At 39.7% G+C, this 15,508-nt stretch overlaps 1 protein-coding gene across 2 annotated transcripts in view; it reads right to left on the bottom strand.

The window, feature by feature from the left end:
• Nucleotides 1-275: 275 nt before the first annotated feature.
• The window catches only part of LOC145478369 (myoferlin-like), a 67,171-nt gene continuing 51,938 nt past the window's right edge, over nucleotides 276-15,508 (bottom strand). For both annotated transcript variants that reach the window (XM_081456375.1, XM_081456376.1), the window contains 17 exons: nucleotides 15,210-15,326; nucleotides 14,735-14,866; nucleotides 14,008-14,130; nucleotides 13,852-13,887; nucleotides 13,463-13,554; nucleotides 12,660-12,830; nucleotides 11,990-12,138; nucleotides 11,270-11,412; nucleotides 10,866-10,954; nucleotides 10,391-10,486; nucleotides 10,005-10,052; nucleotides 9,547-9,637; nucleotides 5,132-5,234; nucleotides 4,341-4,510; nucleotides 3,885-3,994; nucleotides 3,209-3,356; nucleotides 276-2,629 (listed from right to left, as the gene is read on the bottom strand). In XM_081456375.1, the coding sequence (XP_081312501.1) occupies nucleotides 2,597-2,629; nucleotides 3,209-3,356; nucleotides 3,885-3,994; nucleotides 4,341-4,510; nucleotides 5,132-5,234; nucleotides 9,547-9,637; nucleotides 10,005-10,052; nucleotides 10,391-10,486; nucleotides 10,866-10,954; nucleotides 11,270-11,412; nucleotides 11,990-12,138; nucleotides 12,660-12,830; nucleotides 13,463-13,554; nucleotides 13,852-13,887; nucleotides 14,008-14,130; nucleotides 14,735-14,866; nucleotides 15,210-15,326 (1,851 nt within the window). In that variant the 3' untranslated portion in view covers nucleotides 276-2,596. The remainder of the gene's footprint in view (nucleotides 2,630-3,208; nucleotides 3,357-3,884; nucleotides 3,995-4,340; nucleotides 4,511-5,131; nucleotides 5,235-9,546; nucleotides 9,638-10,004; nucleotides 10,053-10,390; nucleotides 10,487-10,865; nucleotides 10,955-11,269; nucleotides 11,413-11,989; nucleotides 12,139-12,659; nucleotides 12,831-13,462; nucleotides 13,555-13,851; nucleotides 13,888-14,007; nucleotides 14,131-14,734; nucleotides 14,867-15,209; nucleotides 15,327-15,508) is intronic.

Raw genomic sequence — 15,508 nt, forward strand, 5'->3', positions numbered from 1 at the left:
GATATCTATTTGGGATAATATCATTACTTGAATAAAACAGTGTTCAATGTTTCCAGGTTGCCCTTCGTACATCATTTCAACCCGAGAGCTATAAAATTTGATGTGTTTCTTTGAAATGCGGCATGCCTTTAATTAAAAAAATTAAAAAACGACATTCGTCACGCCATCAAAGACGGATTGCGAACTGGATTAATTTCTATGCAATTAAGCGACAACTAAAATCAACAACGATTCAGACAGCTAAAGATTCAGATCAGCCTTTCATTGTTGTCATTTCTTAACCTGAGTTAATTATCAGTTAAATATGATAAACTCTATTAATTAATACCAGGTCTAATTTAAAGGAAAAAGTTATGAGAATAAAATAAAAGTTGTCTGTACTACGAAGCATGCCTTCACTGTTTACACTGCGAGTCCAAAAGCTTTTTTAGCATGTATTCGAATATCTTATGACGATAGCCCGCCACCAACCCCACCCCGCGCCGTACTGTTTTCACTCAGTGGCTGGTCAGCGCTCAACGTTATGACGTAAACATGGCGATCACTTCCTGATTACCGTCCTTGTCGATCAGTAAATCAAAATACCAGCGTGATATTGCCTCGAAGATGAAGCAGTTATGTTATTTGATTCGTACTTCACATTCGAGTCGAAGATTAGGTGGCACAGGTTATTTCTTACGGTGGAATCGACGAGGGGAATTGGAACACTAGTTGTAGTGTTTGAATTGTTGGAAGAAATGGTCGCATTGGGATGTAGGAATGGTAAGTTTAACGAACAATTTCAAAGTTTGCCGCTTGAATTGAAAGTAAAGTTCATTTGAATGCTTTCGTATGTATTTCTGACGGTTTTAGATCTACTGCTCGATTTATATCTGCTACGCTTCATGTTGACAAGTCCCTCAAAATGGCTGCCAAACTTGGAGATCGCCGAAAATTAGGTAAGTTCACGGAGTTATAAAGTTTTAGTAAAGGTCGGGCCGCAAAGATTTTTTCTGTAGTTACCTTTTCTATGGTAGCTACTTCCTAGCTATGTTAGTTGGATCAGTTAAGAACGCCTCACTTTTTCAAAAATTCACGTTGAATTTGATCGGTTTTCGCGTGTGTGACTGAAGCTAACCGATAAGGTGTCACTCAAGTGTTCCTGTTTGCTTGATTGAAACGTGATGTTCACGAAAGTCGCCTCGATGGATAAGATAGAGTTAATATACATGACTGTTGTATTTGATTTTTGCCGAGTCCCGTAGTTTTTCGTAAATTGTCCTCCAAAGTTGTCTCAAATTTAAGTCTTAAAAAGTATCACGACAGGCCTTCGCTTGATTGAAATTTGATTTCCGTAAAACTCTGAAAAATAAAGAGATCCGATCAAACGGATGGTGGATTTAGTATAGGTACATGAATGCCTTACCACAGACAAGAAATGAGCTAAATCTGTGTCTCAAGCAAAATCGACCGGACCGCTCTTACAGAGACACTCTCTTAAGTTTCTTTAGACATCTAAGGATGAGGGCGTTTTAAATTTACATTGAAAATCTAGGAATTTATTTTTAGGTAGTCCCGGCTTTTGCAAACGTTTATTTTGGACTCGACAGCGTTAAAGTCTCTTTTCAAAATGCCTGATTGGCCTGTGGTGTATGTTGAGTAATAAGTGTCCGTTTTACACTTGGATTGAACAAGCCGAATCAAAAGAAATCTCCGATGAAATAATTATCGAAGTCGTACAAAACAAAATACTAAAATTTCTCTATGGTCAGGAGAGTTTCAGAGATTTCCTTAACTGGGTCTGTGGGAAATGTGCAGTAGCTAAGCCACCTTAAAAAAAGATAGAAATGAAAAAAATATCTATTTCTTTGGCACAGAAAACAAAGAAAAATGGCGGGTCAGTTCAAGGGACTGGTCCGAGCGACCTAACGAGGCGCGGCGAACGTCAGACACAAGAGAGCGAAAAGATGACAACCTTGTCACGACTGCGCAGCAAGCTGTTGTCCTCATGGGTGGATAAATCAATCAATCAAAGACAAATTGAGAATCCGAGCATTTTATTTTTTTTACAGCTGAAGATCATTTCTGACGACTACCTATATATGCCTTATATTTATGATGTGAACCCTTCCACTTTTAAATAAATAACAATGAGTTCCAAATGTTCACCCATTGTGAACGTTTGCAAAGCAGTCGTAAAGCTTTAAAATTACAAAATATTGTCCTATAATTCTACCTGATGCCTTACGATTTCACTGGGTGCTATATGTTTTGAAAAAAAGGTCTGATTATTCTAAAGAATGTATATTGAAAAACTCTTGTCTAGTATTATTCGATTGCACTCCAAATATTCTAAAATGTTCCGCCTACTTAGATTTAACTTCACCTTCGCATCTTAATGGTGCAGTCAATCTGAAATTCGTTTGATGCACATTGCATTTAAGCGTATCACTCAATTAAACAACCTTAGCTATTTCCGCGCCATTTCATAGTCTTGTTAACGTTCCATTCCGTTGTATGAATGAGCGTTTTATTTGACTTTCGAATTTTAAAACTTGCTATCCCCGTTGCCTGGTCTGTAAGCAAGTCATCTTCTTGAGTCTAGGCCATATCGTCCTTACGCATTCAGCATTTTTTTCATGGTATATCCCTGCAAAACAAACCGCATAAGGGAACGTCTTAACTACCTGGTCAAATCAATGAAATCATTGAAACCAATCGTAATTGGCGAATGCCGCTAACACTGTCGAGCCTGTCTATATATGCTGGGTTGTCGTGTCTGTGTAGTGTAGGCTTATAGCAGGCGTCCGCCAGCTGGTTGCATGGCAGGCCTGTAGCTTTACCAGTAATTGACCCCAGGTTAAGAAATATAATTGATATACTCGACTTCCTAAATCACCCTACGTTTCGCTAACGTGGGATTGCGCTAGTTATAATCTTTTTTTTTAGTTATAAGCACTGCGTGCTTACAATTTATCCAAGTTATAGTATATTTACTTTGCGCTCGAAATGTATTCTTGCTGTTGATTTCAGTGATTTGACTATGCCTTGATTAAGTCAGCGGAAAAAAAGAAACTTCATTTCCTTCAAAGTCGGAAAAAAGTTCTTGGTTCGGATTAGTCTGACCAGTGACTTATTTTATTAATGAGCGGCAACACTGCGTTTGGCGTGATTTGAAAACGCTAACTGCCTGCTGACTAGACGGGTCGATTAAACACGATTCACTCACCGGTGCAGCGTAAATGAAGAACGCAACGAGGCTGACGATAAGAACGAATATCAAGAAACCGATGATATACCACTTGTACCTGCCCCAGATGATATGGCGGAGAGCTTTCAATGGTGACGTGAACCATGGAAACGAGGTTGGAGGACGACTGAAGGGAAATACAGAATTTTTTAACCTACGGTACATCTGTGTATTATCTTTTATTCTGTCCTATGCACCTTGATTTTTTTAGAGTCGTTCAAATATAAAGAAGCTGCAAAGAAATGGCAAAGGGTGCCTACTTGATACCTCTACACAATGACTATTACGTCCTGTCTGCACTTGATCGTTTTAATCCTGCATTCGCTTCGCCGTCTTAACAAAATGTCAATCTGGCCCTAGTTCGAAAGGTGGATAACGCTATCCACCGGATAAATCACCATCCAGCGGATAGCGTGGTTTGGTTTGTTAACACTTATCCACTGGGTAGCGATTTATCCGGTGGATAGCGTTATCGACCTCTCGAACAACCGGGGCCTGGAATGTAAACGAAAACTGTGTCTAAATGGTACGATCTAATACTACGTAATGTAAACGAGATATCTAAAGAATTGGAATTGCCTTCAGATTCATCACTAGTGTAAACAATAGTGTAAAGTATAAGTTCTTAGCTTCAGTTAAATTGTTATAAACATACTTTGGTTCCTCCAATGTTGGATTCTTATTCGGATCTTCTCGCCCCTGTCCGGCCGGTTTAGCCTCTGCTTCCGCCTTAGTCATTGTTTCTAAAGTCATCTCAATTTTACCCTGAAAGAATAATGAAATTTCTTTTAACTACTTTGCTTTTTCGTCTCCGTTTGTAACTTTCTCTCTCGTTTTTCCTCCTGTATTCTCGTCTAACCTCCCACCAGCTGGTACACACGACAAAGTTGGTGTGCTATATTAGCATACTCACCTTGCCTTGTGAAATATCAAAAGTTCTCAGTGACCAGTAACCTTGTTGTTGTTGTTGTTGTTGTTTTTTTTTTTCGCTATTTTCATTTGCATTTGACGGTAATGGCTGGGAAAAGATGTTGGGAATGGTGCATGTATGGTGATAAGCTATGTGTGTATTAAGTGTTTTCAAATACGCTGCAACTGACAAGAAGCATACCGTGTTTTTCAATGTTCCGGTTTTCATGGAACTCATCGCCCACCAGCCGTAGCATCGTTTCTGTCTAAACAGGTCCACTGTTGGTTCAGAGCTTGTGCCACTTGGTAACTTGCAGGAGCGGGCACTTGTCGCCGGCTTGATTAAACAGGTCAGGTCGAGTTGCAAAGAACCTGCAATATTCATGGGAAACATGTTTGTTCCGTCATGTAAGGCTACCTGTATGTTCCTAACTGGTTCTGGTCCGAGGCTGTTTCTTTTATGGGTGGGTGTCGTTCTCACGATACCGGTCCCTATACCAATCTGCTACTGGATCAACCTGAGCCAATCAGCTGGCTTTTTTTTACAATTTGTCATGTGCAGACTAAACGTTGTATTGGACCGTTTGGGACCGGTCACGTGTGAACCTAGCCAAAATCTGGTGGCAAACCGGACCGGTCTGAGTGTTCACACTGACCAGCTCACCTTGAGACCCGCTGTTTTGCAGGTGCAAACATCCCACAGGATTGAGACCGCATGAGCGGTATGGTTAGTAAGACTCGTGCGATCGAAAAGCCTATCCGGTCCGATTTCTGATCTCGATTTAAATAAACCGCTCATGTATGAAGCATTGTCTACAGGACGTTCTCTTATTATCTAAAGTATCTGCGTCGAAACTGTGGCTTTCTGTCATTCAAAGCTGTTTTTTGTCCTTATCGTGAGTACTCTTCAGGGACTATGTTTTTACCGATTTCATTCAGAAATAAGTTAAAAATCAACAGATTTACTACTGCTTAAAGCATGTAAGCACTCACCAAGAAAATCATCATTAGCGAATCCCAGATCATTGTCCCATATTTGAACCATTAACCGAGGCGTAAGTTTTTCTACTGACTCGTCAAGACTCCAGAAGTGCTCCTGCAAATTGACACACAATACCCGCTCCGCTCAACAAACATATACTGCGCTGTCTATTGTCTATTCTAAGATATTTGGAAACAAAGTACCAAGAGTGACAATAAAACATGCACTCCCTGCATCGCTGTTGAAACAGTTAAACCCCCACCCCCGCAAACTCCATTTTGTATTGCTTTTTATGGAAACTAACAGGAAGATATTATGAAACTTCCCTTTTTGTTTGTTTGATTTTTAAAGTTCTGTTCCAGATAAAGTAAGCACCCCTCGATTTCGGGGTTCAGGCTGATCAAGTTCTTAGTTACCGGTGCTTAGTGAGAAATCAACTTGAAAATGTTCTTAAAACTTGTTTCAGAAATACTATACATTGTACATTCTACACAATCATGTTTATTACTTACACTAAAAAATCAATTTCAAGTAACAAAAATATGTATATATATATATATATATATATATATATATATATATATATATATATATATATATATATATATATATATATATATGTCTGAATTTATGAAAACCGTGTTAAAGACTTTGCACCAAAATAGCGGGGATGTTTTTGGAAAATCGGTTAGAAAATGTACATAAATATGGCCATGTCGTACCGAGAGTGCTATCTACCTCGTGTACTCTTGACAGAGTCCATACCATGCCTATACAAGCCTTTGAAGTCGCTGCAAATGAGTCGAACGAGCCAAACAAAGCTAAATTAGAGCTTACATTGATCATTTGGTTCGCCGCGGCACTAATTTAGATAGGCTTAACCTCTGCGATTTCACCTAAATGACCGCACTATGTCTTTACTGTGGGTTAAATTAGCCAGTCACGCTAACAAGAGCATGATAAGCAGTGGAATCGGTTATTTACCTCTATATTTCAGCCAAAAAGTAGCCGTTACGTGACATTTCATCTCAATATCTGACCGGATTCACAAAAACGTAGCCATAGAATTTGACTTGTCACTGATAATCTTGCTACAATTCTGTCCCAGAGCTAGCTTTCCACGAGGCTTATCGTAGCTCAAATAGCAGCAAATAACTCTCCTGTATGCCTTTTGAGACCAGGAAGACTAAATTCACCGTCTTTTCGTTGAATCATGAATTGTACAATTTAATTAAGAGTGCTTTTAACATGAAATTGGAGTCTAAATCAACACGAACGTACAGATATCAAAACCGCGGCGGAGAGCCAATCTATTGCTTTCTAAAGGCCTGCATCGTCCTAAATGGACTGAACAAGAGCTTCCTACATCGAGAATCGATTGAAATTCAGACAAACTAGGCCATAGTTAGCAGTAAGTGAACACTCAACATGTTGTCGTTACGTCAATTATCGCCCGGAAGCCACGCAAATAAATTTCTTCCGCGCTAGCGAATCACAGACAGTTCTGATACTTAGCTAAGCCGAGAACGCCTACAATTGATAAAACAAGGAAATTCTACTCACGATCAGCGCTTGAACTCATGTTCTTCTCTCTCCTCGTGGCCATGTTTTGCTGGCAAATAGCAATGTCCCGGATGTACTTCAATTTTGTCGAGCGCGGAATGGCACATCCAGATTTCAACAGATTTTTTTTCGAAGTCTTTAGCTACATCAAAGTTCAAAGCAAATGACGCCAACAGCAGCTAGAAATGTCTGATCCATTGCACGTCTAAGCCCTAAATTGATGTGGCTAAAGAGTTTTGCTGTCTAAAGCAAGCACAACATTATCGCCACAGGGCAAACGGCCTTCTGTTACGGGACTAAATGTGACCCGTACAGTTTACACATCTCCTCAGGCCCGCCTCACGTACGATAATGACGACGCTTACTAGCAAATCGTTAGACTTGGGCCTTCATTGGACTTAATGATGTCCTCGGGCAGACTTCCTTTAGACAGCAAATACAGAACGCTAATCGGTCGCTCCTTGTCAGAGTCACCGCGCGAACTGAATTCAGACGAGTGTAGCCTGGGCTAAAATTCACGCAAATTGAAAGGGGGGTGGGGTGGTCGATAAATGATGAAAAAAAATACCTAAATAAATGAAACATGCGGCAGGGAGTTTCTACATTCCATGCTAGGTAAGATTTACAAGTTGCTGTCATAGCGAAAGCAGAAAAAATGAAAAAAAAAAATGAAAAAAAAAAAAAACAACTAAATCAAAAAAGACTTGATTCAGTCTTTAACACCGTTTTCATAAATCCAGACATATATATATATTACTACTAATAAAAGGGAACATTAACTGTTAAAAGTTCAACATCAAGTTGTTAACTAGTATAGTAAGCAAAAGGGTGTGAACTGTTATAATCCCACAGTGTCATCCTTCCTTCCTTGTCAGGTACTATAATAGTACTTTAATATGAGTGCTTTTTATTTTGGCCGCCTCTTTTTATATAAGAATATGTACTTATTGACTGAGCAAGGTCGGGCCGGACGGGAAAATATTTGGCTCGAGGTCAGGACGTACGGACCGAGCGCAGCGAGGTCCGTGCGTCCTGACCGAGAGACAAATATTTTCCCGTCCGGCCCGACCTTACTCAGTCACTAAGCATTTTATCATATGACCACTTAACGGTTGAACCTAAATAGGGCGCGATTACATAACATCAGACGGCCGTGCGGAAAAACTACAGAGAAGATTCTACCATGAAAACTCATTGTCGTTTATTTCTTCGTGTCGAACAAGAAACTCACAATTCATCGAAAAACACGACTCATTTTCTCATATTTGTTTTCAATGTAAGTCTACAATTACAATTCATGCCAAAAAGCCAACAGAAAGTTGACACAAAGCTGTCAAAGATATGTCAAAATCATCAAAAACTTAACGAGTGACAAAAGTTCGCTTCACGCTTCTATGAAATTGTTCACAAATCTTCTTCATCTGAAGACTTAAGAAAATGTCGGCGTCGTTTCAAGCTATTTGTCTACCTTTTGGATTCTCTTGAACAAGGAAGAACCAGCAACTGAATATTAATGACACCGATGTTAGCTCCCGCAAACAGTACCTGGGTTTGCTGACTTTGCTGGCTTTGCTATGTAGCGGAAATTCAAGCGAGTTTTATTATCTGGATGAACTGTACGGTAATGAACTTGTGTTCGTACTCAGTTTTGTTTCTTCAAACAACACTGATGTAGAAACTGCAGAGCAATATATCCTACTGTTCACAAGGTATGTTTGTGATTTCTCTTCTCCCAAGTCTGGAAACTCGAAGAAAAAATTTATATCATACTTTGTTTTCTTCGCGACTTGCCGGTTTTCTTGCTTTTGACCTACGATGAATTCTTTGATGCTTTCCACTGAAAGAAGTTTCGCCTCAAGACTGTTTGCTTATTCCAAAGGTTAATTATCGGACAATTCATTCGGAAAAGTTCTTTTCTTGACCGCCCGTTTGCTTGTTGTTGGCTTCTGAGAAAGTTGTGAACTTCTTCAGTTGTGAGGACTGTGGACTTTCTTTCTGTTCTTTCGGAGTGAGTTGGCGACTGAAGTAGTTCTGCATCGGACAGTTCGCCTGGATAGTAAACTTCGCTCTCAGAATGTTCACTTTCATCTCTCATTTTGAAAAGAACAAAATTTTGCAGCGACAAAATTGTTTTATCATTAACTCGCATCGAGTTTCTAGTAGGGCCGTACGCATTTCTAGTAGGGCCGTACGTGTTTTTCCGACCCTATCACTTCGACGCGTACGGCCCTCATACGGGACCTTTTTTCTTATGGTTTTCCAAGAAAATTGCGCGCAGGGCCGTACGGGTCATATGATAACATGTTTTATTTATCAGGCTGATTTGGATCTTATATCTGTAAATCAATTCATCGGCCTTTTAAAGTTCAATACTTTCACAGCCACGAGTATTAAATGTGAGCGCCACTTGACGCAATGCTTGGGAGAGGGGCAGGGGATAACCTACAATGAACTAGCATGAGTACTTAGTACTAAAAGAACCCCCAGTTATGGGCCGCGTGACCTCATTTTGCTCTCTTTTATGACCTTTACACAGAAACCAAGACGTTACAAGAACCTTACCCATTAGTCTGGGAAATGAAACTGAGACTCCCTTTAGTCACGTATGTCAGCCGCAAGGCTTCCCCCAGTACACTTAAAACTAAACAATCTGAATTAGTGGCAAGGGGAAAGAAGGAAAATCCCGTGGGTGGGGGAGGGGGGAGGGGGGAGGGGGGAGAACTCCCATATAAGAAGTACGGGGCTGCTCGTTGTGCCTTTTCTCGGTTAAAACTTCTTAGGAGTTGTTTTTCAAAATTTCTGACGAGCAGCCCCGTCCATTTTATATAGAATTCCCACGCCCCCTTGGGAGGAAAATATGAACCTTTTCTTTTATCACAAGTTTCTTCTCCGTTGGAATGTAAGCGAAAGGAAATACAAATCTCCAGTTGAAGTTTCCTTCCCCGTCCATAGATCTATACAATGTATAAATAGAAAATATAAAGTTAAGGCACAATCAAAATGAGCTTGGGAATTTTGTGTCTTGTTTCACAAAATAACGCCGGAAAACATATTAAGTACGTTCTCTTTTGGCGCGATGAAATTGCTTTGTAAGTTGTGGAAGTTCTGGTAAATATTCACAAAACACTCTTAAAACGCGTTTTTAAGTTATTTCTCATTGGACTTAGATTCTTTACACGCACTGCCACCACACGATAAGAACACACAACAACACAATGTAACATGTTGAACAGTTTGAACTGCAGTTTGAACATTTTGCTCCCAGGGTTTGTCTTGGACGGGAATAATAGACCCTGGAAAGGAACTTGGTCAGTTATATACCTGTAATGGACGTCCGTTTCCTGTGATTCGTCAATGCCATCTATCCACCTGATCACAAACAGAGCGGTCTAAGTAATTTTCAAAATTGCTTTACTTTATCAGAGTCATGCCTGGCCTTAATGTGTTAAGATATTGAGACTGGGCAATGCAACAGAAAATGTTCACAGTGATCGCAGTTATAGACTGAGCAGAACGTAAGATCATTTGGGTTGTGCTGTTGCTTTTATGTGTTTGTTCCATTATTTTCTAAGATCGTAACCTTGTTAAGTCTCACCTCATGACTTTATTATGTGAATATTTAGTCTCTCAACCTAATGGGCTGATATTGAGATTATTTGTACCATTTATTCAACCTCCTCTAAATGAGGAAACTTTTCTTTTCGTACCCTTTCGCATAGATATCACTCATTTTCTCTCCAGTGATCGAGGTCTCCTCCATGATCACGTTTGCGGTGTTCCAGATGATAACACGAAGCACATAGCTAAACATTAAAATGAGAAAATCAAAAAGCGCACACTAAATCAACCACTATAATCAAAAAGTCTCTTTAAGACACCACGATTGCAGCACCAGTAGACTATTACGAAACGTTCAATGAATTACTGACGACGTCCGACTGTGCTTTCATCGTCAATAGCAAGAAAGCATTTTTGGATCATGCATGTACCACATACTTCCCTTTCTACTTCCTTAAAATCATCAAGATTTTCAACATTTTAACTATGGAAGCCTTCATGCCCGCACACAGGTTGCTTTATAAAAACGTTCAATCGATCCGGCACTTCGTACCCGCGAAAAAAGGCGAGAAAAGAGTTTCGATGTTTGTTTGGATAACTTAAACAATCATAGGTTAATCTTACTCTTGTGGCTCCCTCGGCTTGACGTCGACTGCAGCAGGTGGTTTACCCTCTGAGATTGGAAACATATCAACCCACAATTGAAGTTTTCCCTGGAAAATAAAGAACAGATAAATAACCAAACCGACAACACATGATGGAAGGCCTAGGAGAAGCCAAACTACTTCGTTTGTCTCATTCGCTTTCGCCGAGAGAATTGAAACGATCTTTCTTAATTTCTCGGCCGTTATAGCCCTTTCACCTCCAACAGTGCCAAAACTTTAAAACGGTTCCAAATACTGAAAACAGGCTGTACCAAAAAGAAAGGTACCACTCATATTAGCCTTCCTCTTAATTACAGTTGCACTCTAAAAACAATTTGTAAATTTGATAATGTAGTTCTACGTGAAGCTACATGCAGAAGTTACCTGTTCCGTTGTTGGCTGTTGTGTTTTGTTATACAGGCCCCTAGTTTCCACGTGCTCGGGAACAAGGTTCAACTTGTTGAGAACATAGAGAGCCAAGCGGCTCCGTTCTTTTCCAAAATGCTTATGGATCGCCCTTCCTTCCTCTACGAAAACAAGTATTCATGTAGGCAAGTATTTAGGCCCAAAAAACTATTCCATGAAATGTATCAGTGGTGCCGCAGAAATCACGGTATTTATACTAAACGCAACGTTTAGATTGACTTTTGAATGCCTTGTTTTGCCTCATTGATGTCAGCAGCGCCAAAAATCTATCGGCATAAAATGCAAAAACCGAATGGAAACGTCACGTTTTGGAATGTCCCAGTAGCAAGCCCGTGCTCTTTACGTTATTTCTGGCGGCGTTATCAGCTGGTAACTAACGTTTGAATACTTGGTTTGCCTCATTGATGCCTACAGCGCCAATAATTTGTCGGCATGACGTGCAAACACCGAATGGACGCGTCACGTTATGGAATGTTCAGGTAGCAATTAAGCGCGTGCTTGCAACGTTATTTCTGACATTATCAGTTATGAACTAACCACATCTTAAAGAGTTTTGTAGCAACCCATAACGAAGAAGCCCCAATAAATTCCTTTTGATAGTCTCTTGAAAAGTGTTCTTTAGTTGTTGGCATAAGTTAAAACACACCAGATTGACACCAATCTGGCTAGAATCCTCACCAAACTCAGCCAAAGTATATGTTTGTCCATCCACTGTCACTGAGCATGGTTCATCGGTATACACTGGAAGGCTTATGTTGTTCATTACGCACCAGTCATTGAGAATTGTTCTCGGTTTGCGACAATCTCGCCATCTGTTAGGACCAGTCCTTTGAAGGGGAATCAGTGAATCAATCGATCAGTCGACCGATGAATGAATGAATGAATGAATGAATGAATGAATGAATCAATCAATCAATCAATCAATCAATCAATCAATCAATCAATCAGTCAGTCAGTCAATCAGTCAATCAGTCAATCAGTCAATCAGTCAATCAGTCAATCAGTCAATCAGTCAATTATTCAATCAGTCAATCAATCTATTAATCAATCAATCAATCAATCAATCAGTCGATGGATCGATTAGTCAGTTAATCAATAAAACAATCGATCAGTCAGTCAGTACGAATCAAGTAAACACACGATCATGTTAAAAAGTTATGATGGATAAATAAATGGCGTAAATTTTGTTTGCTTTTTGTTTTGCTATTTACTATTATGGGACAAAATCATTTTAATTACTGTATGAGTCTACTTTTTGTAGCTAAAGATATAAAGATTCCAGCTGGGGAAAACACCTATACGCCAAGGGCAAAATGTTGTAAGTTTAGTGCACTCTGCCATTTCGTACTTGCAGTAAGTCTTAGAACAACCACACGTGGCGAAATATCGAGACAGCATTCTCTGTTCCAAATCAATCTGTGTTTCACCAATAAGGTCATCCCGTCCGATGAGGTCATAATCCATGACAGCAATTTTGAGATCTTTGACAACAGGAATGCTAGCAGTGAACTCGAACATTCTGAAAAAGAACGACAAAAATATTTTGTTTTTGTTAAAGGATAAGCAATGAGTCGACGACCCTTTCTTTAGTATTTGATCAGTAAGTTACAGGTTCGTGTTTCAAAATTGTTCATAAAATTTCGATATTTAATTTCTCAAGCAAAATCTCGTTCTTGCATCACACTAACCGTGACAACTTAGTGACGTTTTTATATCCACCCGTATTTACCTTGTATTTTCCTAAAAATACAAGGTAAATAAGGGCCTTGAAATTAATTCGAATCCGCTTTCACAAATCACTAAACGTTTCATCCATGATGCTATATACACAACTGCAAAGAAAACGTTTTGAACACCGTATACATCTCTCTCCTTGACTACACTGTACTGCTGTAAACATGGCCCGAATCATAGCAGACTGCTGTAGTGTGCATAACGCTGCACACTTGGTTTTGCATAGTTTTTCATTCTGCAACGAAGTGTTACCTTTCTACGAATGTCTACTTAAATTACAGTCGCCGACAAATTTATAAAAAAGTGCTGTCTTCCGAGAAGTACCGCAATTTCATCAATTAAACAAACGGCATTCTGTCGCGAATCTTACAAACAAAGTGGAGCTTGCGCAGTAGCGATTGCTGGTGGGTGGCTTACCTCCCAAACACGGGGTTCACTGTGTAGGGTTTGTAAATGTCCTTGTCATCGAACTCTTGTTCCCCTAAACTAACTACCAAGTATGGATCAGCCTACAAAAAGAAATGAAAGTAAATTTAAATACAATATCTGTCCAGATGTGAACGAAGTTGAGGCATTACTCACCTATGAATTCACTATTTCCTTTGTATTTGAAACGTTTTGAGATGGAACAGATATAGACTATTGCTTTATCATCTTATTTTGATTCTGTTTTGTAGCAGACGAATGCTATCCTCATAAAATTCCTCTCCGGCTTTTTTTTTTACCATATTTTGATCTGGCTCTTTTGTACGTCGTATTGGATAACTGGATCGTGGATATTTCGATCTCACGTCACATCAACTTACAGTTCCAGAGTCATCCCTTGGCTGAAGGTCCAATGCCTGAAAAAACGGGTTTTTTATGAAATAAGCTGTCTGCTGTTAACGACATGATAAATTTCTCATTAAACAATAACATTCCTTAGCCCCCAACATGAGGTTTTCAAACTTTGGTTCTCATACCTTGATGACGTAGAGACGGACAATACATTCTACCGGTTTGCAGGGTGGTAGATAGGTAAAAACAGTCTCGGGTAATGGCCAGGATCTCTCGTCCTCCGGCATCGGGTAAACTCGAAACGTTCCCTAGAAATACAAGGAGGAGAGATTAATAAAATTACGATACCTGATGTTCTATTTTTTCCGTGGTAATTTTGTTGAAAATTATTTGAGTTCTCAAAGGCAGCTGTTGTGTCAATGAATAGTGCATTCAAGATGGAATTCTTTACTTGCATGGAGCGTTTTCTCTCACGTGGCCAGCAGCCACGTAAAATGTATTGAAATATAAAACAGAATAAAATATTTGCCAAAGAAAAGAGTTCACCCCCCACAGGATTGGTTTGGGACACCAAAATGGCCAAAGTTTCATTGCTGTTTTGGGACACCAATATGGCAGCCGTCACGTCATGTTAAAACCCATTATGGCATATGGCATTCACGGGGAAGCTACGTTTCCGCTTATCCTTCCTCCGCAGACAATGCGCGCAGGCTCCAAAAGGGAGCATACATCTAAAATTGAGGGTGCACGAGGAGCGACGGAAAAGAAAAAAAGGACGCTTTATGTCCCTTTTCTTCCTTTTCGTCGTGTAAGGAGGATTCAAGCAAACACAACTTCGTCACTGTTTTTACCGGTTTCGATTCTTTCTTTCTTAAGGACAATTGTCTGTTAAAAACAGAAAACTTCTCCAACCTTGAATTCGCCCACAATCGTGTCCTGCTCTTCGTCTCTTGATTTGGCTCTCCCTCGGTAAATGTGGTACGAAGAGATAAAATCTTCAAAGCCATCGAACTCATCCACTTTCTCCAGTTCGGTCTGGTAGACCTGGAAATTATGGTGAAAAAAATAGTAAAAATTGACTTTGAACAGAATATTTCTTTTTGGAATCTTCAGGCATTCCGTGACGGTGACCACTTTTGAGAGGTTGCCACGCAACCATACGCACGTCTGTAATCATTACACTTTCTGGTGTATCGTTTGAACCCGAATTTCACTCAGTTAAATTCTTGTACGGAGACCAAATTTTGTTTGAAATGATCTTTGTAGATGCGATAAGTGCTCATTTTTTTGCGCCACCAAAGACCACCCATACTCCCCAGATTACACACAATAGGTTTTCAAGGTACTTTCTAGTGCTTTTGGAAGAAATACGTATTTGATTCCTCACCGTCATCTTTTCGTATCCTTGGTTGATATATTCTCCGCATTTCTCTTCATCTCCAATTGACGCATAAAACTTTGACCACCAATCCAGGAACTCTTCAGTAACCTCTTGCTTATCTTTCTAGAAAATGCAGTAACAAAGATATCCGATGGGTAACTCGGGAACAACAAAAGAAAAACTTAAATGTACCGTTTCAACTTAGATTAACATTGCTCAAATAACTTGTCGTATATGCAGACCTCTTTCCCAGGTTTATTGCTCGTTATTTTCTTGAAATAACGTTTTCGTTTCCCCTGAGAGTT

This window comes from Orbicella franksi, chromosome 2 (genome assembly GCF_964199315.1).
Source record: "Orbicella franksi chromosome 2, jaOrbFran1.1, whole genome shotgun sequence".
In the NCBI taxonomy this organism is placed as follows: Eukaryota; Metazoa; Cnidaria; class Anthozoa; order Scleractinia; family Merulinidae; genus Orbicella; species Orbicella franksi.